The 25497-nt window shown below is 39.3% G+C and overlaps 1 protein-coding gene across 9 annotated transcripts in view; it reads left to right on the forward strand.

Moving 5' to 3' along the window:
- Positions 1-3606: 3606 nt before the first annotated feature.
- Positions 3607-25497, forward strand: part of LOC118225040 (complement factor H-like) — a 45282-nt gene continuing 23391 nt past the window's right edge. For 2 of the 9 annotated variants that reach the window (XM_035413034.1, XM_035413038.1), the window contains exons 1-5: positions 7285-7396; positions 7962-8138; positions 8955-9119; positions 9219-9386; positions 9675-9851. Coding sequence is in view for 3 of the 9 variants with exons in the window: in XM_035413033.1 (XP_035268924.1) it covers positions 3768-3840; positions 7962-8138; positions 8955-9119; positions 9219-9386; positions 9675-9851 (760 nt within the window). In the remaining 6 variants the exon portion in view is untranslated. Of the gene's footprint in view, positions 3841-7283; positions 7397-7961; positions 8139-8954; positions 9120-9218; positions 9387-9674; positions 9852-25497 lie in introns of those variants that run through there. The other 7 variants (XM_035413030.1, XM_035413031.1, XM_035413033.1 and 4 more) reach the window with 6 other exon arrangements.

Below are 25497 nucleotides of genomic sequence, written 5' to 3' on the forward strand. Positions count from 1 at the left end.
TTCAGAACTTAAATTCAAAACTCTTGAGTTTCCAAGTGACTTAGTGCTAATGTACGTTATTTAGTTCAGCATTATTTAGGCCAGTCAAACACTGTTTACATTTTCTTGAGAAATCAATTTTACATTTATTACATTCATTTTTTGAAGCCTGTGAAGTCAAAGCCAAAGTATGTACCGAACCAAGATTTTTGTGTACCGTTATACCCCTAATGGACTGCCAAAATTGGGGTCATTTGAACATAAGGAAATGCAAATTTCCTTGAAATTTCCTTCTTTTACTGCAAAATCAAAGAATTCAAACTCAGTAAAACTAAGTTGAAATGGGTTTCTTGGAATATCTACTATGTGAATCAGATGGGTTTCAGACAAGGCATTCACCCAAGAACTGTGGTTGAGGTTGAACCCCTGCATGATTCTGTTTGAGATATCACCTGATTTTGATCCAGGAAAAACTACGCTGTATGATTGCTTTTGTCAAACATTTCATTCGGACATTTTGTTTACTGTGAGTATAAAAGGTTTAGGCTAATGCATGGGAAACAGTTAAAAAAATCACACAAAGAAAATGTTCTCCATTTGAAAAACTTTTGGAATTAATAGTTGAACAATTTTTATCAGGATATAGACATTGCGCCAAATAAGCAAAAATCACCCGATGGATGCTACACTATATTTAGGTAGAAAAATGTGTTAAATATAAATCAAAATGGGTTAGAGAATGTTTTTAATCAGACTACATTTAGAGTACCATGTATAATTCTTTGAACTGTACTATTAGACTATTTTACAATCTCTCTAAAAGTATTGTCATTTCTATAGATTGCTCCATAGGTATGTTTCACCTTTACAGGCAAATTCACGGCAGTGCAGAAACCGTTGAGCTTAAAACAAGGTTATAAATTCACGAGTTCTTTTCTAATGCATATTTTGTGGCTAGTTGGACATTGTCATCTTACTTATTATAAAGTACGCATCTACAAAAATGTAATAATCACTGAAAAAAAGGAAGTGGGTTGAAACACATTCTTAGTCAATGTAAAGAGGAAAGTAAGAATTTCACAATTTCACCCTAAAACATGCAATGGAATGGAACACGCCCAGAAAATGTGCCGGCGAGTTCAATTTTGTCCTGATTATATTTCAACCAGAAGGGATTCATTGTTGTTTTTATATGATTTTTTTAATGCATTCCAATGTTGTGAAACAGTTTCTCCCATTATCATGTATAATGCTAAATAAACAATGCCCTCTGTAATGTTTAGTACAAAGACTTTTTTTCTTGATTTGGCTCTGTGCTCCACAATATTAGATTTGTAATCAAACAATTCACATGTAGTTTAAGTGCAGATTTTCAGCTTTTATTAAAGGGTATTGTTATACATTTTGGTTTCACCATGTAGAACTTTTATTCATAGCCTCACCATTTCATCCATCCATTGTCTATACCCGCTTATCCTGGTCAGGGTCTATCCCAGTGTGCATTGGGCAAGACACAGAAAAACACCCTGGACAGATCGCCAATCTATCACAGGGCACCCACCATTTCAGGGTACCATACTGTTTGGGACATATTAATTGTATGCAAATGAAAGTAATCATATTTAGTACTTTGCAGCATATCCTTTGTAATAAAAGACTACTTGAAATCTGCGACCCATAGACATCATCAATGATTTTTTTTTAAATGTATACTTTGGTTTGTTATTCCATAAATGTGCTATATTATATTGTTTTATCACAGCTACATAAACATGTGTATGAGTAATGTAAACATCTTGATTTGGTGGCGGGTGGAGTCAGCTAACAGTGTGTGAAGAAACTAGGCTAGGCTACTGTGAAATTGTGCGACAGTGGTGGGGTAACTCCCTCACAATACTGTTATTCATGGTGTTCAATGGTGCGTATTTAAGAACATTATTAGTAATAATAATACATTACAGTTGGTGTGGTGATTCTAGACTGTTATATGGAGCATACGCTCACACTGTGTCCACCGGGTGTGTGTCGGGAAGCTGTGAATTATTGTGGGGTGGTACTGTAGTGTAACCGAAACAGTAAGAAAAAAGAAAAAAAAACATTGGACAGTGGATGCACACAATGTTATTAAGAATGGTAGGACAAACTAATTATGTTGAAGACATCATATATACTTAATTGCATGTAACATATCTATAATTTTATTAAGAAAATCCAATCCAACAATTGTATTTATTTAGTAAATCCAACTATCTATTCTTTGAGTCTACTTAATAATATTGCGTTCAACCATTATCCAACGTTTGTGTAGTAGAGTTCTATATCTATTGCTGGGCAGAGCTACTAGTTTAACTTGCCTACGTTTTCCAGTTCCATTTGTGTAGTTCCCATTTCTAAAATCAAGTAGCTATAATTACAAACTGGCTAGCTGCATTGGCATAAAAGTAAAATTGTTAGACCAGCATCATTTGAGGACAAATAAAATCCCAGTTTAGATTTAAAACACCATTGTCTGTCTGACATTAAATGCAAAACCTGAAATGGACCAGATCGTGTCACCACCGTGGTTGCCCTGCACAAACTGCCCTGCACAAACACAAATTGGCAAAGTTTGTTACTATCACGTAAAAATATAAGCCAAATTGTAGAGACCTGTATTGGCATAAAAGTAAAAACATTACACCAATATCATATCTGGACAAAATCCCAGGACGGAGTGTAGCACAGTGGGTAGGGAACTAGACTTGTAACCGAAAGGTCGCAGGTTCGATTCCCGGGTAGGCCGTTGTACCCTTGAGCAAGGTACTTAACCGAAATTGCTTCAGTATATATCCAGCTGTATAAATGGATACAATGTAAAATGCTATGTAAAAGTTGTGTAAGTTGCTCTGGATAAGAGCGTCTGCTAAATGCCTGTAATGTAATGTAATGTAATGTAATATATTCACACCATTATCCATTGGATACTTAAAGTGAAATTCCCTGCCTAAAATGGACCAATTTATCGCTCTGCCCTGTATAAAATGCAAGTTTTTAAATACATCCTGTTGTTATCACGTAATATTATGTGACCATACCACGACTGAATGGAGATGCTTAATGTGACAAAATTTTCAACAGCAGCTTATTGGCAACATTTCACATGTCAATCAAGGATACCTGTTTGTCTGGCAGAAGCTATAGGGAAATGGGATGAACACGCTAATGCAGTTTTTACTGGGAGAGAATTGGGTTCATTTAGCCTCTTTTAACTCTAAGATGCAGTTGTGTTGATGCCTGAAGTACCAAAATTGAGTTGCACACACCCTAATTTGCACACCTGGTGTTAGATTAGAGAAGTACACCATTGTTCATTTTCCCATTTCTCATAATGTGCTCTACCTACATTGTTAAAATTTGCTTCATGACTGACAAGTTAATTGAATAGTGTACCTTTACATGAATATGAATATTAAGTGATCACTAGTTTAGAGTAAAAACTACCAATGACTTTACTCAATTGCAATCTATGACTGATATTCACATTATGCTGCAGGAGGAAAAATGTACAAATATGTACTACCCACTTGGTGTCCTAGAAATCACCCATTGGTTTCAGTAGGTGTGGTTTTTCCAACGTTATATGTCAGTAAGTAAGTAAGTTCTTATCCATTTACAAAATCTACTCTAGGCAGGACTGCCATTTAGCTCTGGAAAATTATTAACCCATCAAAGGCTATTTAGCCACAGTAGTTTTGCCGTGATCTCACAGCACAAGAAGATTCAAATTGGCTGTCCGCTGGATTTTTAAAATGCAGGCTGTAGGTTATGGCTGCTTTCTTATATTATGGATCTGCTTTTCTGCAGTGGCCAAGGCACAGAATGGTGAGTATTCCTAACATAATATACAAATTTAGATATAAAAATGTAACACTGTTCAGTAATTATTTTCTAATGGGAATGCTAAAATATCTTTTTGACTTGTGTTGAACAGGTTGTCCTGGCAGTTCAATACCCAGAAATCTAAATAATGAACAACACTCCAGCATAAAAGATATCTATGCAAATGCAGAGGCATTGATGTGGTCTTGTCAAGCTGGCTATGCTGGTTTCCTGAGAATAATTTTCACCGATGGTGTTTGGGAAATAAGTGGAAGATTTTATGGTTGCAATTCAAATTTCCCCTGGGAAAAAGCAGTTTAGATTTGGTTGGCCCAGGTGCTTTATTATTTCACACACACATCTCTATTTAGTGTGCACCTCCCCCCTTTACCTTTTCTTGTCAATAATATGGCTACTTCACAGTAGCATCTGGTAATTTGGACATAAGGGCCTAAAAATGAACATGAATTATGTTCACTGTGTTACAAAAGCAACTTGGAATGGTTGTTTGGCTATAATGTGATATGTGTAATTTTGCAAATGATATGATTTTGAGGGTGATCTGCAAATTTATGACTGTGAGCCAGCAGTGCTTGACAGTCTTACAAGCAAGCTTATGACGCAAGATGGCCGCATAGCCAGATAGGCAAGCTAGCTAATGTTACAGTATGTCTGCTAGTTAGCTAGTAGTTTAGCTAAAATACAAGTTAGCTAGTGTAATGGTATATGTATTGTTCCTGATTGCTACTGTAGCTGGTTGTGGTGCTCTTTCTGCCCATAGCCTATCCCAGTGCACACTTCCCCTTATGTACTAACAGATCAAAGCAAAACACCAAGTAATCAAGTGAAGACACAATCTTGACAAAACAGTATATATCAATGATCCTGCTCGCACTCTGTAAGCACATCACACCAGTTTAATCTTCGTAGCTGAGACACCAACTTGTTGCCCATGACATCAGCTTTCCAACAATACAAAACATGATTACGCTGTATTATGGAGAACCTAAGTTTTACACAATGCTGATCCAATCGAATATTTTGCAACTGAGCACTGTCTCTCTATCACACTTGCTGACTCCGTCAGCACAATAAATGGTATGTTTTCTTTTGGAGGTCTGATAAGGAGCACCCTTCAGTAAACCGCATTACAATAGCATAAAACCACAAACACTTTTTTAAATCAATATTACGGACAATATGATTGAATCCAGGCCTTTAGTCCATACTAGTTTCATGCTAATTCAAATGCTATTTTCAAATGTCAATATTGTACTTCTATTTTAAATCTGACCCATTGTGATTTCACTAACCATTTTATGTGTGTTTTAGTGGTGAAATGTAGACCAGTACAAGCAACTGGAGACTTGATTGCCTCTGGAAATACTGAGAGCCCTCAATATGGTGATATAATACAGTTTGAATGCTGAACAGATGAAAATAAAATTGATGGGGAAAAACAAATTCACTGTACTGATACCAGTGAACAGAGTGCAAGTATTCCACAATGTGAAGATGCATAATTATTTGCCAAATTAATCAATGCTTACCTTTCTCAGATATAATCCTGCCCACAGCAACTCTTTATATTCTACCTTGAAGCCAATTTGAACTCACTCTGAAATAACTTACGTTATATCCACTGAACAGTAACTCGTGGAATTTGATCAAATATGCAATAGTATTAGCCCGGTTCAAATCAAAATGCAACATGGCTTCCTGAAAGACGTATATGAGGGTTGTTAGGCTTCACAAATTTCCTTCCTCCCCACGTGAAAAAATAATATAATTTTTCAGCACACTTAAAAGTAAATATAATTTACTTTTTGCATCTTCGGTTTGCATTTAAAATCCATTTGAGCTACCCTTATTTCTTTAACCTTAGCATGCAACTTCTAATAAAATCTCTTCTGGGTGAAACTCTCCCATAAATTTTTTTTTTTTTTTCACTGAATGTGGAAAGTACTTTTTCAGAATTTTTTATTTAAGTTTTTTTTTCTGTCTTTTCTCCCAATGTGGAATGCCCAATTATATTCATCATCATATTGTTGAAAACTGCTATCAAGTATGCGCTTTCCTCCAAAGCATATGATGTCAGCCAATTCTTCTTATCACATGGCAGCCTATAAGTCGAGCCCTGACAGATATTAACTGAAGGAAGACACTTAATCTGGAGTTCAACAGGCAGATTGTGGATGCCCTATCATCCAGGGGGTTGATAGGGCACCCCGCCCAAGCTAGTATGCTGTCATTCCTGCTAACTGAGAACCTTGTTTCCCTGGGTGTCATGCTAATTGCGCATCACCTTGCGGGGCTGCCAGTCACAGTTGGCATTGGCATGGGCCTATTTTGAAACCATACCACAGGGTCCCATCCATGTGCAGGATGAGCCACCCTGCAACCCTACTTTTTTCTCAATTTTGGAATTAACGTATACTACACTTTTTGAAGTTTTGCTACGTATTCAACAAGACGAATGCTTGAACTTATCTGCACTGGAGGGCGTTTTGTTTCGATTATATTTAACTTTAATATCCACTATGTAAATTTGTCTTTAGCCTCACCAGGAGGACATGCAATTTTTTAATATGTGCATTTACTGTCCCTGAGTACTCTATATTGGCAGTCTTTAGATGTATTGGTTAATAAAGTGAAATGTGCCGGACTGTACAAACTGAGTGGCCACATGCCCCAGTGCCTGTGAACAGGAAACCCACTTCAAAAGACCATGACCATAGAATGGCCTGAAAGTGGTGAACACACATTAGTTACTCCTCCCATACTTTAATATGTCATGGGTACAAATAAAAATTTATTCAAACGATTGTTTTTTTTATTTTTTGCTTAAATAAAGTAGTTCTAACTGGAAGTGTTATAGATTTAAATACTGGTGAGCCAAGCTGATGAATGACAGCATGATACACTGTCTATATATCCCCATTGATATCCACCAATGTCCATTTTGATTTTATTTTTTTTAAATGGGAATTTGGGAAACTTTTTGGGGTTTATTATGGACCATTTAAAAATGGCACTTTCACTTATATAACCAAACTATCTTTGATTTGGTAGTTCACACCATTTCTCTCACTACAAATTGTATGATTGGGGTGTAAATTACACCAAATGAAAATTATATATATTGGTAATGGCTAGTGGCAAGATGTTTTGATAAATAAAAATATAATAAAGTTATCATAAGAGGATTGAGTTACTGAGCAAGTTATAAATAGTAATATAGAATGCCAGCAATATTGCAGAAATCTTAACAAATCTTATGTCTTAAGCCATGATTCCCTTTGGGGTACGTTAGTGCAAGACACCACAGAGCTAAGATTTAAAACATGATGTTTTGATGCTTTAATACCTTTTCCCCCTTTCCAAACATACTTTACATAACATGTAAAGTGCCAGAGATACATAATGGTTGGGTCACAAACCAAAAAGCAATTTAAGAAAGATGATGTCTTATCATTTGCTTGTGCTGAACGCTATACACCTGTGGAAAGACCTTCCACATGCACTTACCATGACTGGAGGCCAAAACCACAATGTGAAGGTACTGTATATGTTGAACTGCCCAATGTCAATTTACGCACACACATATGCACACATATAGGACAATGTTCCATCGAACATCCATAGAACATAGAATGTTCCAACTGTACTCTGCAGGCACCAAAATTGATAATAGTCTCAATTTTCTTTTACACACAGAAAGAACACAATAAAAATAAAATCTAGATCTTTCCTGAGCCATTTACCCTCTACCCTATGCTCTCTTGGGTCTTGAGTAAAAATATAATTCTCTAAATCATAGATTAAAGATTCTCAAAAAGTTTAAAACCCCAGATACCTGGCCAGTGGTACTCAGCTTTAAATGGAGGCCTTTTGTATTGGATGGTGATATGAGTAATCGCATCTTTGGATTTAGTAGTCGCTTTATAACTATGCTCTAGAAGGTTATTAAACACACACACACACACACACACACCTTGCCAGCACATGGAGTGCCAAGTCAGCCACTCCCAGTAGTTTATCCCTCATCACCATATATTGATACACACACATCACTTTGTCTTCCCTTGATATTTATTCTGTTGTTTATCTGTTTTCCCATACAGAAAAAGTTTGTAGAGTGGATCCATTATCGGACATTCAGCCCAAAACCAGAGCAGTATTTTATCCTAAAGAAAGTGCTACAATAGTTTGTAAGGAATCTTATAGAACACAGACAAAGAAGCAATGGGATACAGTGACCTGCGGAGATAATGGATGGTCTTTCAGCACATTCTGTGAAGGTATGTCTAAGTAATGGTAAAAATACTGATGATGGCACCTTTACTCTGGTTGCTGTGTTAGTAGAAGAGGACCTTCGTACAACAAGGACCACATTTTTGTTGACTTTTTTTGTTTGACTAGTCAAAATGAAAATTTAAGATATCTATAAATGTATTCCGACTAGTCAGAATGATTGAAGGTATCTACAAAATAAGATCGGTCTCCTTTCAAAATATCCAGTAACTCCAGTTCAAGATATTAATTGTAGTTTGACTAGTAATATCTTAGTTTCAGATATAAAAAAGATAGTTTAGATATTTTATATCACAAGCAACTAAATACATCTTTAATAGAAATTATGACTAGTCAGAACTAATGTGGAGATATCTCAAATTTGAGTTATGTCATAATTTAAATGCTTAAATATAATTTTGCCTATAAATTAACATTTTTGACATAAACATCGATTTATGTGAAATTGGCCATAGCAACTTCATTATGATAGAAAGGGTTGAAGTGTTTAAGTTAGTAAACAAAACATTTCAGATTGAGAAATTCTGTTGCATCCAGTATCTCAACAACCACCTGATATTTTGTGTTGTCATTAGCCAGCAATAGTAGTAAGCTTTGTTTTGCCCACCAGTTGGGCATGCCCATTGCTCAGTGACAACACATGAAAACTATGAATACATGCTGTATGGATCAATCTGTGCATGAGCCTGATATTTATAAACAGAATATAATAGAATGTAATGCTGCCGGGGGATGCAGATATATGTTTGTATTTGTACACTTTTCTCATAATAAGAACACTATTTTTCATTTCGCCTTTTCAGAAATTTCCTGTAGTTTTACACCAGAAGATAATGTGGCGTGGCTTGGTTATGGTTATTCTGTTCGTCACAAATCAACGGCACCATATTACACCTGCAAAAATGGATTCAGAAAATCGAGTCGCTCTATTTGTGAAATTACGGGCTGGGAGCCCCCATTGTGTCAAGGTAACTTTTCTTTCAGTCTCAATTTGTTTGGATTGTACTTTAAGGAAAAAAGGTATTTCAGATCACCGTATTAATCACAAACCATTTATATATTTTCAGCAATAACATGTGATCCAAAGATCCCTAATGCTATCATTCTGAGTGGAATTAAAAAATACACATTGGGTGAGCGTCTGGATTATGAATGTGAACTATTTCACGAACCAAAAGGAAAGCAAGAAACGTTCTGTAGGGAGAGTGGCTGGGAAAAAAAGCCCGACTGCAAAGGTAAGTTTTTCATGTAGGACGTTATCATGTGTTATCATGATGTTATGAAGCTGTACTCTGCAATGCTCTTTTATGATTAGGTCTGTTTATTCAGAAAGGATTTCACCTATAAAACCCAGACTGCAAGTTTTTGTTGGTGGTATTTTGTTGTTAAGCTCACCAGTGGCTTCTTGGTACAATTTAACTAAGAATTCAGGTGCTGGTTTGCTTGGTGTAGTTCCCTCTGTTTTTAAATTTCCTTCTTTACTGCCTTACAAAAGTAATGTCATTTTTTTTCTTTGTTTTTAGCAATAAAAGGTTTTTGCCAAAGACCTGTTCTTGAGAATGGATATCTCATCCCAGACAAAAGCAATCCTTCTGTCATTCATTACGGTTGCATTCCTGGTTATACACCCTCAGTGGATGGTTGGTGGGGAGAATTGACCTGCACGCATAGTGTATGGTCTGACAATCCAAAGTGCATTGGTAAGGAAACACTTTTTCCTTTGTAATTTCAGCCTCGTTTGTCATGTTTTTTATACTGCAAGTTTTTTTTTATGTCAGCAGTTCATATCAGTATAACAGTATATCAGCTGCATACCGGTTATTATTAAGCTGTGCATGTTATAATAGGATTTACTTGTGGCTTGATTGATTATTGGTTAATTTAGAAAAAGGTGTATAGCTACAAAATCAGACCCTATCAAAAGGCCAATCCAGATAGCCATTTGGGAGATATTAAGGCCATGTGTAACACGCATGCACGCCTTTTTTCAGGTGTGATGTACTGTAACAAATGTCCTCATCATGCATTCTTCACTGTTATTGAGATGTAGTCTACCCTAAGCTGCGCTGCTAATAGATAATAGACAATAATAGAATACTGTAGTAACTATTATATAGAATAGCTTACAGCCATGTTTAATAGGAATTAAATTAATAATCTTAATTTTCATAAAAATAAATGTCTGTTAAGTCACTATCTATCGCCAAATTAGGTAACACAATGGTGATCGAGCCTATTATTATATTAATTTATATTATTATTGTTATTATTATTATGATTATAATTTATGATTAAATAACTGGGTGTCTGTGGCGACATTCTCGGGAAAAATCACAAGCAGCGCACATTTAGCGACGCGTTTTCCATCACCCATCAGTGGTTGGTCCACCAGAGAGGGTAGGCGAAGCTAACACAACAGACTCGCTCTTCAACTCGCTTGTGTGTGAGTGGCATACTGTTATTTTTCCAGTGTCTGCTAGCGTTACAATAACAGAGAAGGGGGGGAAGGTTATGGAACCCTAAAAAGTTTTTGTGTAACATGAGAGGTCATATTATTTGTTGATGTAGATTTTGTATTACATTTGATGACAATGTAATGTTACTAAATTACATAGCTATTTGCACAGCTAACGCTAGCTACCGGACCATGTCAAGAAAGGCAACATTAGTTTAGACAACATTGTACACAGTAGCCATCTCTCATACCAGGTAACGTTGCATTAGCTAGCTAGCTAATGTAATTAACATAATCCAATGTCAGCTAATAATCAGAAAAAACGCTAGCTAATGCTATCGACCGGTACCGACCTCGCAAACCATCTCTCAAATGCAACGATACCTTGTTGCAACATTGCAATGTAGCTGACTAAAGGCCAGTTCAGATCAATGATTCACAACGAGACTGGATGCAACTTGCAAAATTCCAAGACGTCTGATTGTAAACGTACTAAAACTGCACTTGGCGATTTGACAAGGTGGGTCTTTTGAGATCCCAGGCAACGGCTTCAGACGCACTGCAACTAACCAGTTCACACTGCTGCAATTTCCTCTGCAACATTCTAAAACCGGTTTGTCTCATTGCGAATCATTGATCTGAATTGGAACGTTAGCGTTGTTTACATATCCATCAAGTTCATCAATATATTATAATGATCGGAATAAAGCCGTCTTTACACAGAGCATTAACATTGGGGTATAGGTGGAACACAGAAAACATAGAAAACACAGGTCTGATTTCTATGTAAAGATGTCAAGCCGGAGAAAACTAAATAAAAAATATGGCCGTATGGATTAGCGTTGTTATTTTATTACGCTTCCTCGTGTTCCTTCAGCCTTTATGCCCTTTTTCAATGAAATATTCTTTGTTTTTGTTTTATTCTTCTTGTTCTGATTGCTAACACCCAGCTCAGCTTTATTCTCGAACAGTTTAGCTAGCAAAACCAGAAACACCAGGGGTAACATTTTGCAAGGCAGTTGTTTCAAAAATATCACACAACAATCATTCACGAGAAAGACAATGTTTATTGTGCACGAGATACACAATTGCACGAGCCACAGCGAATCCCGTGGATTCTTCTCTGCAGTGTAAAGATGTTCATACCAGGCAAAAGGTGGATAAAGAACGTCTGTGGAAATTGATCATCACTAATTCTAACCCAGGTCTGCAAAAGCATTTTAACCCGGCTCGGCAGTGTAAAGACAGCCTAAGTTAGCCTAATGTTAGACAATGAATGAGTATGTACATAACGTTACTTTCATAAAAACAATTTTTTATTCAGTAAATAGTAATTAAGTGTTATAGTTGGCATGGCCCAGGTGCGAACTGACTGACATCACACAGGCGGCACTGGTTGGATCCGGTTGGATCTCTGGGAAGTGAGGTCCAAAAACACACCTGCAATTACCGCCTCTCGCCATTGGCACCACCAAAGAGAATGACACGGAGATCTTTGAGATTGTAACTTTAAAGCAGATATACCTCACATTGAATAAGCACATTTTTGGCATCTAGCTGCTTCTTTTTATGCCCCACCCGCAAGCCGCACACACACAGAGTGGTGGCGGTGGTGTTGGAAACATTTGCTGATTACTGATTTGTGGGGTGCAAGTATAATCACATCAGTCTGGGTAACTTCACTTAAAAGGTCTTACCCAGAGAAAGGCACTGGAGCACACGGATCTTCTTTTAAATATTTATTATACAAACACGACCAATGTTTCAACGCTACTGCGTTTTCATCAGCAGTGTCAAAACAGCAGTGACTTGGATAGAGACCAGGTAAATAGCCTCACCTAGACTTCACGTGAGTTTTCTATAGGTGGAAAGGCGAAGGTACAATTATCCAATGCTGTTAATCCACAAAAGGTCACATGAAACATAAATAAAAGATGCAGTTATACAAATAACTATAGAAGAAAACTATATTACAATCAGAGACATTAATTAAACCTGGTCAGTTTACAAAAGGAAAAAGAAAACAGAACAGAACAACAGAAAACATAATTATGTTCACTACATCACCTTTAGTTAACACATTGGGACGAGAAGAAAAGAAATATTTCAAATGTAAAGAACGAGGGGTCACGTGACCACCGAACGCCATGGTCGGAGAAAACTAAGGCTCCTCGCCAATCCCTCGTGTTTTAACTTTAAATTGTGGTAAACCCCCCATTTTAACTACTATATATTATGTGAACACGCGCGACTAACATGGGAGACCACAAAAGAACCCTTAACTTCCCATTTGCAGCTTCTTCTGGCAAGAAAATGAAATCGACGACAATGGCTAACGATGTCAGCAACATGGGAGACACAATCTCCCAAGCACTGTCGAAACAACAAGAACAACTTCAGGCAATCATTGCAACCGCTATTAACAATGCTATGGTGGATGTGAAAAACTCTCTGAGCGAGCTTGAGACTAATTTGAACTCTCACATAGAAATAGTGTCAGGGCTGATGGGGAAAGTGGATTGAATTCAGGCTGAAACAAGAGCGTTGAAAAGTACCATCACATGCTGCACAGTCGGGATGACTAAACTGGAGCTTAAGGTAGTTGAGATGGAGGATCGATCGCGAAGAAATAATCTAAGGCTAGTTGGTTTAGCAAATAACAGTGAAGGGAACAATGCGGTCAAGTTCTTACAAGAAATGCTTCCAAAGTCATTGCTAGTGCTAAAAGGTCCAACAGAGATAGAAAGAGCACACCAAATTTATAGTCAGAAGCCATCCAACAACCCGCAAGTTCTCATTTTCAAGGTACTCCGCCATACGGATCGCCAAGCAATCTTAACAGAGGCTAGAAAAGCAGGCAACATCGAGGATGCCGGCAGGAAACTCAGATTTTTCGTCGACTACAGCAATGCAACGGCACAACGACGCAAGGCTTTCTCTGGAATCCGAAAAGAACTACACAACTTGGGCCTCCCTTCTTTTCTCATCTACCCAGCTACACTTCGTGTCACATCCAGAGGAGAACAGCAGTCCTTTGGAACTGTTGAACAGGCTGAGGATTTTCTGCAAAAGCTGAAGAATTGTAACGCTAAAACACAGTCAAGACGACAGGTCTTCCCAGATGCGCCAAAAGCTGCTGACTTTGAAGTTTCCCCGATTGATGTGGATGATCCCTGATTCTACACTTTTCATGGAGGTGGCCCTGCACTTTGGAGACTGACAAGCTAACATCATTAGCTAACTTAGAAACTAACTGATTGATTAGCAGCTGCGAGGACAGTGGTCAATGGAAATATCAATCATAGGACTCACCAGCAAACTATATAGCTAAAGTAACATTTAACGGTTGTTTAAATTAATTTACTTTACAGTAACTTTATGGGCTGATTTATGTTGAACTAAACAAATGGCGGTGTATTTCAGTTTTAAACCTGATTTTACTTAAAACAACGTAGGTTAGATTGGTCTACTATAATCTGACGCTAGACTAGCTGACTACTGGTTAAATAATTAGCTGGCTAGCTAGCTACTTCTTTATCCGCCACCTAGCTGAAACTGAGTCATAACTAGCTAGCAATATGTGACAGGAGCCGCTGAACCCAGGCTTAAGTCGCATGAGGTGATTCTCCAGAAAATCGCATTTTAATTGAAAACAATTAATTTAATTTTTTTCACCAAAATTCTGTTTTTTGCAGAAGTGACTTCTTAAACATGTATACTTTCTAATATCAAACTTGTATTTGATCATGAGAAACATGAGAAAAAGTTAAATGATTAAACTCTTTTTCTCTCTATCTCTCTGTCTGCTTGTTGCGAGGGGGCAGGACAATGGGCGGGACATTCATATTAATGACCATTCCGCATGACATTCCTGCATAAGTAGTCAGGAAATACCTTGTGTTGTTTACAATCTAGTCTACTTTTATACGAGTGATTACGAGTGTCACGGGAGTTTCTCTCATGTGTGACAACGCAGCTGAATTTAGATAGTAGCCTACCAGTGCCAAGACGAATGGATTGACATGGTAAAAGTAAATGAAGTAGGCTAAAGGGATGCCTCGGCCTTTTAACAGTTCTAAAATCAATCCGCTACAAAATCCAGCATTCTAACAGTTAAAAATCTTTCAATTTTGAATTGTTACATCCCCTCCCTTTTTCAGTGTCCAATTTCACAATTGTTGGCAACGTTGAATCACGGTTCTAGTTACTGGTTTCATTTAGGGTTGCCAACCATCGTGCAAAATACTTAATTGTCTCTTATTTGGACGGTAGAATAGGCGTTCTGTATTCGGGATGCATTTTCTTCTGTATCTTTGTTAACGACTGCGTTTATAGTAACCGCTGTTTTTAATATAATTCAGTAGTTAGCTAGCTAACCGGGATAAAAAGCATGCCGTGAGACCATTTTGAGCTAAAACCCAGCTGAATTTTAATATTACCTAGGTAACAAGTGACGGCGAATCATAAAACTAGTTGGCATTCAAACCCGGTTTCAGAGGGTCTTGGAAAAAGGCTGTGCAGTGCGTGACCGCACCATTTTAGAAAGCAAGACAGAGCTAGGGAGATTCACCACCCCTGTCGTACATTATTTTCCAATAAAGGGACAGCCTGTCGTGGTTATTCCTTATGTATTCCATGCATTCAACATCGAATAGGTAGAATATACCACCACAATGCATTGTGTAATTTGGTATCTATTTAAGCTCTAGTAGCTACATTTCCCAGTGGTTTGTGGTAGCTTAATTACTTTCAGAATGTAGTAAAGTATTCTTTTCACTGGTGAGTAGTAGGATGGCAGCAATTGACAGCGTGTCAAAAGAGGGGTGTTGCGTTCCGTGCTCGGCCGGACCCAAAATGCAGGACTCAGAGACAGCAGTGTAATGGAATTCAGAAAAAGGGGTTTATTGAGTACACAGCAGGGGGCAGTAGGGACCAGGGCAGACTCGAAACAGGGACCATGAGGGTTGGTGAGGTGGTCCGGGATCCGGCTTGGCGCTGGAAGGGATGCGGTGGGAACCAGGGCAGGCTTGGAGCAGGGACCGTGAGGGTTGGTGAGGAGGTGGTCCGGGATCTGGCTGGGCGTGGCGCTGGAAGGGATTCCTCCGGTTTCGGCGGCGGAGCTGGACTGGGAGGTTGGAGCTGGGGAGGTAAACCGGGGGGGAACAAGGGAACACAAAACAAGACGCGACAGACAAACACGTAGACTTGACAGACAGGGGAACACTGAAACAAAGTGCATGAAACAAAACTCAGTGACCAGGAGAACAGTGCAATATAGAGGAAACCAGGAAGGTACAGAGAGTCGGGGTACAGAGAATAGAATCTAGGCTTTGGTTTCTACGCGGATTGCAAGGTTCAAGGCTTGGCGACAAATCAACGATCTGGCAAGGGGTGAAACAAAAAGCGTGACTTTATAATCTGGGACTAATTAGAACTAATAAGGGAGGGTGTGAGGAATGTGACCTGAACGGAGTGAGAAAATGGCTGAAGGCTGGAAGTAATTAGGGAGTGCATGGGGAATCAGGTCACGCCCACCCTGTGGGGAAAAGCAAAGACATGGTGAGGAACACAAAAGCACAAGGAACATAAATAACAGGAACATGAGTAAATACAAATGACAACCGAAACATGAGGGCATAACAGGCAGAGGTGGGTAACCCGGCTTCAAAGAGTAAAAAAACTGACCATGTATTTGCTCCACCACCATGCACTAAACCAGCTGATTATAATAATTAGTTCTCCTATCATGCTGAATAATTATGCTAATTAGAGTCAGCTGGTATAGTGCATGGTGGTGGAGCAAATACATGGTCAGTCTTTTTACTCTTTGAAGCCGTGTTACCCATCTCTGATAACAGGTGTGACTAAGGCTGCATAAATTAATTCAAAGTCTGAGTGCGTGTGAACAAGAGGCAGTGAGGATCCCAACTTCTTCCTTCAACCTACATTAAAGTAGATTTCTAAGCAGTTTATATACCATATATTTGTATTCCATGCATTCAACATCAAATAGGTAGAATATACCACCACAATGCATTATGTGTAATTTGGTGTAGGCCTAACTGGTATCTATTTAAACACATGGTTGTGAAGGAAATATGTCACAAAAGTGTGGGAATCCCTTGTCAATCTTTGGGAGTGAAAATCTCTGGTTTTCTGGCAGCCCATTCAACATAAATGTCTAACTTCAAAACAGCACAACTTCCTCAGTAATTGTCCAATCGCCATGTATGATACATCTATTTGAAGCTCTGTTTCTCAGCTTGCATATGCTATAAAAAAAACTCAGAATCAACGTTCCTGCACTTAAGCCTGGTTTTCTGGCTCCTGTCACATATGTAACATTAGGTTAAAAATATTAACCTTACAGAGTTGAATTTACAATTAATGAGTTAACGAGGGATAAATTGACCTAAACTCCATTGTGCTACTGCTTACCAACTAGCTAGCTACCCATTTACAATGTAGGAGCAGGGCGTATTCATTCAGGCTCACAATCTTAATATTGTCTAAAGTTGTAAGGTATTTATAATATGTTTGGGGTAACCAAGAATATATAGCTATCTGTTATTAAGAGGGATGGTTTGGCTTTGGTATCTACGAACCGCATTACGATGATGTCACGGAGCTTAAAAGAAAGAGGGGGGTATGGCAGTCAGGGAGGGAGAGGGGAGGGTTTAGGTCAAGCGGCCAAAACCAGACTTCATTTTTGAAGCTCATTTCCTGGTCTTGTTGTTCCTGGTTGCTCACTAGTGCCACTGCGGTTGGCTCCAGTATAGGTGTTTTCATATCCAGTTTCCATGTGAGTCTACGGTACAAATGCGGTCAAATACAAAGTCAGTAATTTTTTCTCACAAGAACAAATAGTCACAATATGTGTATTTTATTCATCTTATGACTGTCCATGGGTCGATTTCATGATTTATTGTGTCATTGGGTCATGGGCACTGTTATAATATTTGTTGTGGACCAATGAGGTTCAGTTTGCATCACTTCCTGATTACTGCGGAGGACTAAGCTACAGTAGGGGCTACAGTCTATGGTCACTGGGGTGGGGGGTGGGAGGTGACGCCTCTTGGGCGTGACATTGCGGCTCCGACTCATCATCCACGGACCACCTGTGCAAAGAAAATGCAGGCATCCCATTTCATAGTGATTTCATTATGGCGTGTGCTATTTACAGCTGCACTAGACGACCATAAAATAATCCTCCTCTGAAGTTTTTGTCGGTAGCCAAGTCATTTTTACTATTTCCTTTAGCCTACTTAACCAAATAATTAGTTGGCAAAAAGCGTAATCAGCTAACGCTATTTGCTATATTTGGTAGTCCAGTAGCCTATGCTAAAACAGTTTGCGACTTTGGCTACCAAGTCATTTGACTAGCTAGCTAACCCTAACCGGAAAATATTCAATCTGTCAAACGTGTTTGACGGCTTGTCAGTCGTGTACATTCCGTAAATGTCTACCTGGGCCATGCTTCACGGGTGTGACAAACCTACTATAATCCCGATTTTGGGTTGAACACTGCAAAATTTTCAGTTTCGCGAAGCGAATTAAGAGTCTTAAGGTTTATTTGCTGGATAACATACAACACATGATGAAATCACACACACAGAATTTAACGAAATTAACCATTGTAAGACTGGCATTTAGAAAGGAACATGTTTTTAGCATTTAAGAGACCAACAAGAGCATTTAAGCCAGTGGTTCTCAGAATCGGTCCTGGGGGCTCCTTGCGTATATTGGCTTTTCTCCATTGGTTTTGATGATCTACAAGAAAAAAATTATAATTATAAATTCAATGTACATTATTTTTGTCTTCATGCACCAGGTGGAAAACTTGCTCTTCAAAGTGAGTTGTCATATTTACACGCCTGCAGATCAGTTATTAAAATACTTGGTAGATTTGTTAATCACCGCTGACAGTGTTAATTTTTATTCATTTAAGAGTGACTTGCGAACGATCGGTCAGCTAGCGACACCCAGCAAGTGAACACCACAAACGGCGATGGAGTAGCAGTTACTGGCTCATTAACTGACTGTGGCGAAAACCTACAGTGATAACCTGCTCAGTTAACAGCAGGTCTACCAGACAGTAATATGAAAATTAGCCTAGTCAAAAATCACCAGTACACATCTCTGATTGATTGACCATCAGTGTAGTCGATGTTCTTCCTCTGTGGTTCATATTGCTAATGCGTGAGCTAACCACGGATAGCCTACCTAGCTCACTGGCAAGCTATGCTAGCTATATTCGTTTTGCTGAGAAACATAAATTGAAGATAACTGAACATAATTTTATTATTAATGTCATACATATAACGTGATTACATGACACCGTACAGTCACGGATGGAAATTAAACTCCGTAAACATTTGATAATATATTTTAAAACATAACAGCAGACAGTCAGCTAGCCTCGAGTTCGTTCTGCAATTGTTCGTTCAGGTTGATGGACTTTTCCGCACCAGACTGTCAATCACATTGTAAAAATCACAGAACCGCTTAACTCTATGGTTTTGGCTCCAAATTGACAACATGGCCGCGCCCGCCATTGAGCTTCAAAACATGTTTTAGAGACCCATAGAGAGTCAATGGGTGACGTCACAGTAGCTTTGTCCATATTTTTTACAGTTTCTGGTTTAGGTCCATACAACTTAAATTGCACTATGTTTGACGTGAAACAAAGATGAGGAAAGGGACGACATGTTACAAAAGAATGTTTTATTTTGCGAGTGGTACATCTATTTTTATTGGATAATGGTTAAATTATCTATTATTTCTGCTAATATGCGAGATTTAAATTGTTCGTACAAGTGTATTAGAAGCTTAGATATGCTGCATCAGAGAGATATTGACATTGCACTTATTCAAGAATCTCACCTCCGTACAAACGATGTCAATCGGCTACAGAGCAAATTTTATAGAGTTGTAGCATCCTCAAGTTACGAAACAAAAACTAAGGGAACTGTGATACTTATGAAAAGAGCACTTAATATAAAGATTGATCACGTCAGTCAGGACAAATCAGGACGACTCAGTTACATATGCACTAAACTACAAGGAGAAAAAATAGCCTTTGTATCAGTGTATGCTCCCTCTGTATATAATCCGACTTTCTTTCCATGGTTACAAAATGAACTGTTAGTCTTGTCCGACTATGCATTGGTAATTGGAGCAGATAATAATGCTGTGTTTCATTTACAAAATGATAGGTCCACGCAAACATTCTCCTCCACAACCACAAGCTTCTATTGCTTTAAACAACTTTACTAACGACTTGGGTTTATCTGATGTATGGCGTCTCCAGAACACTAGCAAGGGTTATACATGTTTTTCAAGTCATCATAAAACCTTCTCCAGAATTGACCACATACTGTGCTCACATAAAATAACTAGTGCGTTTACACAAATACACATTCTACCAGCTTTACTTTCTGATCACAACTTCTTACATGTTAATTTAGAGTTCTTACCTAGAATTTCAAAATCTCCCAAATGGAAATTTAACACTTCACTTTTACAGAACGCAGATTATATTTCTCAATTGAAAACAGGCCTAGAAGAATTTATCAGTTTCAATAATGGATCAGTTGATGACCCTGCTATAATTTGGCAAGGTATGAAAGTATTTATTAGAGATCGCACTACATTCTTTTCGGTTCACCTACGAAAAAATAGAAAGGCAAAAATCTGTGATCTGGAGAAACAGTGTGCATTGCTTGAAGAACAGCTGAAGCATAACTACTCTGATAAACTGAAACATAATTTACAGCTAGTTAGTGTAAATCTCACGCAGCTAGACCAATGAGGGAAATAGCTGGGAGTGAAGGTATCTGCGTGTGTCCCTTCGGTGCTGCTGGAAAAAGTTGTTAGTATTATTTAAATTTCACCGTTCTTATAAACGGGGTGAGACTGCACTTTGGATCAACGAGATCAGCTAAATTTAGAAAATGTTACAAAAATAGTAGTACCACTCTATTCTCCGCTTTTCTCTGGTCTGGGTTATTATCTAGTTTATCCAGAGGCAGTCTTTAAGCATTGCGGTTGGTTTAACTCTCGATTATCTGACTCCAATTAAAATTTGTTCTTGATTGGGAATGGATTTCTGTTCTTTGCAACATCTATACCGGGAAAGGCCGGCCTACCGCGGATCGCACCGGCCGACGTGCGTCCGACATACAACAATCTAGATGTCTGGCGAGACTCAGAGGTGGGCGAATATCTTAAACTCTGTTAGTTTAACGATTACGTTCAGGGACCGCAGAGGACCATATTAAGAACCCGTTATCCACATGGACACCGCCAAGTGGCGAGGCATCATTGACTCAAAACTTATTGATCAGATAAGTCGAACAGACGCAATTCCCTAGTCGTCGTGGAGGCTCAACAGAAGGGATTTACAAGACAAGTTAAACAATTCCCAGAAACCACACAAATCATTACATTACATTACATTACATTACAGGCATTTAGCAGACGCTCTTATCCAGAGCGACGTACAACAAGTGCATTAGTTCACGGTGCAGAGGTGCAAAAGAAACACACTAGAGTGAAGTAAGGATCGTAGTGCCAGAAGTGACCACATCGATCAGGACTCCAACCCTGTAAAGTAACCTGTTCAGCAAACAACAATCCTACCAAGTACAAACTAGCACTGGAATCACATTTGCCTAATCAGACAAAAACAATCCTGCCAAATAAACTAACGTAATCGTATTATCCTAACTAGGTACATTGAGCTAAACTATAGGCTAGGGAGGGGTGGGGAGAGGTGCAGCCTGAAGAGATGAGTCTTTAGTCTGCGTTTGAAGGTAGTAAGATTCTCTGCTGTTCTGACCGCCACGGGGAGGTCATTCCACCAGCGAGGGGCCAGGACAGACAGCAGGCGGGAGCGGGAAGTACAGACACGAAGAGGGGGAGGTGCCAAGCATCCAGAGGTGGCAGAACGGAGAGGTCTTGCTGGTGTGTAGGGTCTGATGATCCTCTGGATGTACCCTGGTGCTGACCCCTTAGCTGCCTGGTATGCAAGCACCAAGGTCTTAAATTTGATGCGAGCCATAACAGGCAGCCAGTGGAGGTCATTGAGCAGGGGGGTGACATGGGAATGTCTGGGGAGGTTGTAGACCAGACACGCTGCAGCATTCTGGATGAGCTGCAGGGGTCTGATGGCGGATGCTGGCAGACCAGCCAGCAGCGAGTTGCAGTAGTCCAGGCGGGACAGGACCATCGCTTGGACCAGGAGCTGGGTTGCGTAGGTGGTGAGGAAGGGGCGGATTCTCCGGATGTTGTACAGGAAGAACCTGCACGTTCGACTCACCGCCGTGATGTTATGGGAGAGGGACAGTCTGTTGTCCATCACCACTCCAAGGTTTTTTGCGGTGGGTGATGATGACACCACGGTGTCCCCTAGGGAAATGGAAAAGTCAAGAAGGTTAGAGGATGGAGCAGGGATGAAGATCATCTCTGTCTTACCTGGGTTCAGCTTAAGATGGTGGTTATCCATCCAGCTCTGGATGTCCCTCAGGCAAGCAGAGATGCGAGCAGAGACCTGAGTGTCAGAGGGGGGGAAGGAGAGAAAGAGTTGGGTGTCATCGGCATAACAATGATAGGACAACCCATGGGCAGAGATTACAGGACCAAGAGATTGGGTGTACAGGGAGAATAGGAGGGGACCAAGGACTGAGCCCTGGGAAACTCCTGTGGCAAGGGGGCGAGGTGCCGATACTGCACCAGCCCAGGCGACTTGGAAGGAGCGACCGGAGAGGTAGGACTCAATCCAGTCTAGTGCTGTGCCACAGATCCCCTTAGCTGCCAGGGAGGACAGGAGGATGGGGTGGTTGACTGTGTCAAAGGCAGCAGAAAGGTCTAGGAGGATCAGGACAGATGAATGGGAGGCTGCTTGTGCAGCGTGAAGTGACTCACTGATCGAGAGGAGTGCGGTCTCTGTCGAGTGTCCAGGTCTGAAGCCGGACTGGTGGGGGTCCAGGAGGTTGTTTAGTAAGAGAAAAGAGGAGAGTTAGTTAGAAGCAGCTCGTTCAATTGTTTTGGATAGGAAAGGGAGAAGGGAAACAGGACGGTAGTTCTGGATGACGGAGGGATCCAGAGTGGGCTTTTTCAGCAGTGGGGTGATGTGGGCCAGCTCGAAGGAAGGAATCAAGGGTTAATAATTTATTAGTCAGGTAGGTAAGTCTCTTAAAACAGTCAAATACAGTTACAGAATTTAGCATATTAACCCGAAATAGAGAGTATCAAAATTATGCATACCTGACCGAGACTACACACAGAGCCACAAGGATGTGCGGGAAAGCCTGGAGACAGTCTTTCCCCAAGACTACACACAGAGTAGTCCAGTTTCCTTTGTACAGTGCTCTGGAAAGAAAAATGTATCTTTCCAGCTCAGTGAATAGTTTCTGTATGAGATCCCTTGTTTGAAGTAAAGGAAAAAGGAAGGAGGTGTCCTGACAAAGTTCTCCTCATGAGGGTAATGTTTCGCTGTCTACAAGTAATGTCCAGTTGTGGCCGGGCAGTGACCTCTGCAAACAGATGGTTCTTGTCCTGAGAAAAGGATGCCCTGGAAATCAGGAGGTTGAAATCCATCTTACAGGATACAGGAGCCTTGGCCTAATGGTTTTACGACCCGCCGTAAAGGAAGTTCTTCCCATACTGGCGCGGTTTCTCAGACCCAGTTCCCATGCCTTCATGTTAAAGACTTTCCCAGGTGTCCAATATTTCAGTCTGCCTTACATTAGGATTGAGTTGAATGATTTGCTACGAAGGAGAAATGAATTCATAATGCATAGTGTTAGACAAAAATATTACTTTAATGGAAGCAGACCTAGCAGATTACATGCCCTACATCTTAAGCACACTGAATCTCATGCCCATATTGATCATATAAATTATCCTACTAAATGTTTGGTCTCAGACCCCAGAGAAATAAACTAAACTTTTCATGCTTTTTTCCAAAAATTATATGATTCTACATTTGAATTAGACACAAGTGAGTACAATAAATTTATTAAAAATATACACCTAATAAAGCTAAACAAAATGGACTCACAAAGTCTAGATAAACCTATATCTCTCCGCGAGCTTGAATCAGCACTGAAGTGCATTAATAAAGGAAAAACTCCTGTGGCCAGATGGTATCCCCTCTGAATTTTTACTCCACTTTTGGGATATACTAGGACAATTTTTATTAAACTCAATTAACTCAGCAATCAAGAAAGGCTCTTTCCTTAAAGACACAATACAGCATTAATCTCATTAATACCCAAGAAAGGAAAAGACCTCTCTGAATGTGCCAATTTCCACCCAATTTCTTTGATTGATTGTGACATTAAGTTGTAAAAGTTTTAGCTCTGCGCCTAGAGAAATATATGGACAAGCTTATCCATCCAGACCAGGCTGGTTTTATAAAAGGGAGATTTGCAGCAGATTATATGCGTCGCCTGTTCCATATTCTTGCTGAATCCAAAGACTCGGACACTCCTTGTGCAATATTGTCATTAGATGCAGAAAAGGCCTTTGATAGGCTCGAACACCAATATCTGTGGTGGGTACTGGAACAATTTGGATTAGGACAGAGATTCAATAGAATGATTCAGGTTATGTATAGTAATCCATCTGCCATTATTTCAACTAATGGTTTACACTCCAAACCGTTTCGAATATTCAGGGGGACAAGGCTGTCCACTGTCTGCTATGTTATTTACACTCTCCTTGGAGCCATTAGCACAAAAGATAAGACAGAGTACAACTATATCCCCAATCCAAATACAATCATCTAAACACAAAATATCATTATATGTGGACGACAAACTCTTGTATATCTCCGACCCAGAAAAATCTATCCCAGTAGTTCTAGACCTATTTGATGAATTTAGTGACCTGTCCAGATACAAGATACATTGGAGAAAATCAGCTATGATGCAACTTAACGCACAATCAACCCTTTCTAATTTTTCAGTTAATATTCCAATCAAAAAACAGTTTACTTATCTTGGTATTGATATCCAGCCAGACATAAATAACATTGCAAAAAGCAACTATGAGAAGCTCTTCAGGGATATTGAAAGGGATCTAGAGAGATGGACAGTACTACCAGCTTCCCTTATGTCACGGATAGCAACTTTGAAAATGAATGTCTTACCTCGATTAAGTTTTCTCTGTGCAATGATACCTCTACCCCCACAAATAGGTTATTGGCACAAAGTGGACGTCATGATACAAAAATACCTCTGGAATGGCGGTCATCCAAAGATTAAGCTAAGTAAATTGCAAATATTTAAAGAAAATGGTGGCTTGTCTGTTCCAGATTTTAAACTTTATTTCATGTCCTACCAATTACAAGCACTTCAAACATGGCTTAATCCGCATTCGTTAGCTCCGTGGAGAGATATAGAAGCAGAATTAGTAAAACCATATAGGCTTCAAGACATTTTGTTCTCGGGACTTTCTTTACGCAAATGTGCATTGAACTTTGGGAATATTATCACAAGTACTATTAGCAATTTTAGAGCTACTGAAAAAAAATTAAGTATTCTAACAAATGCCAGATACATACCCCAATATGGCGCAATTATAACATTAAAATTAGGCAGTAGACCATTTATTTTGGAACAGTGGACACAAAAGGGTATCGATAACTTTGCAGATATTTTTAATGATGAGGGACTTCTTAGTTTTGAGAATATGCAAATATATTTTGACCTACCAGGGTCCTCCTTTTTCCTTTATCTTAGACTCCGTACAGCCTTGAAGGCCTATGGGGTACCCTGGGGGGTTAAGCTGTAAAACCATCCTATTATTGGATGGTTGCGGAATAGCCCTTCAAGAGGCCTTGTGTCACTTATATATTCAAAACTTATTAACTGTACACACAAGAA

This window comes from Anguilla anguilla, chromosome 4 (assembly GCF_013347855.1).
Source record: "Anguilla anguilla isolate fAngAng1 chromosome 4, fAngAng1.pri, whole genome shotgun sequence".
NCBI classification, from domain to species: Eukaryota; Metazoa; Chordata; class Actinopteri; order Anguilliformes; family Anguillidae; genus Anguilla; species Anguilla anguilla.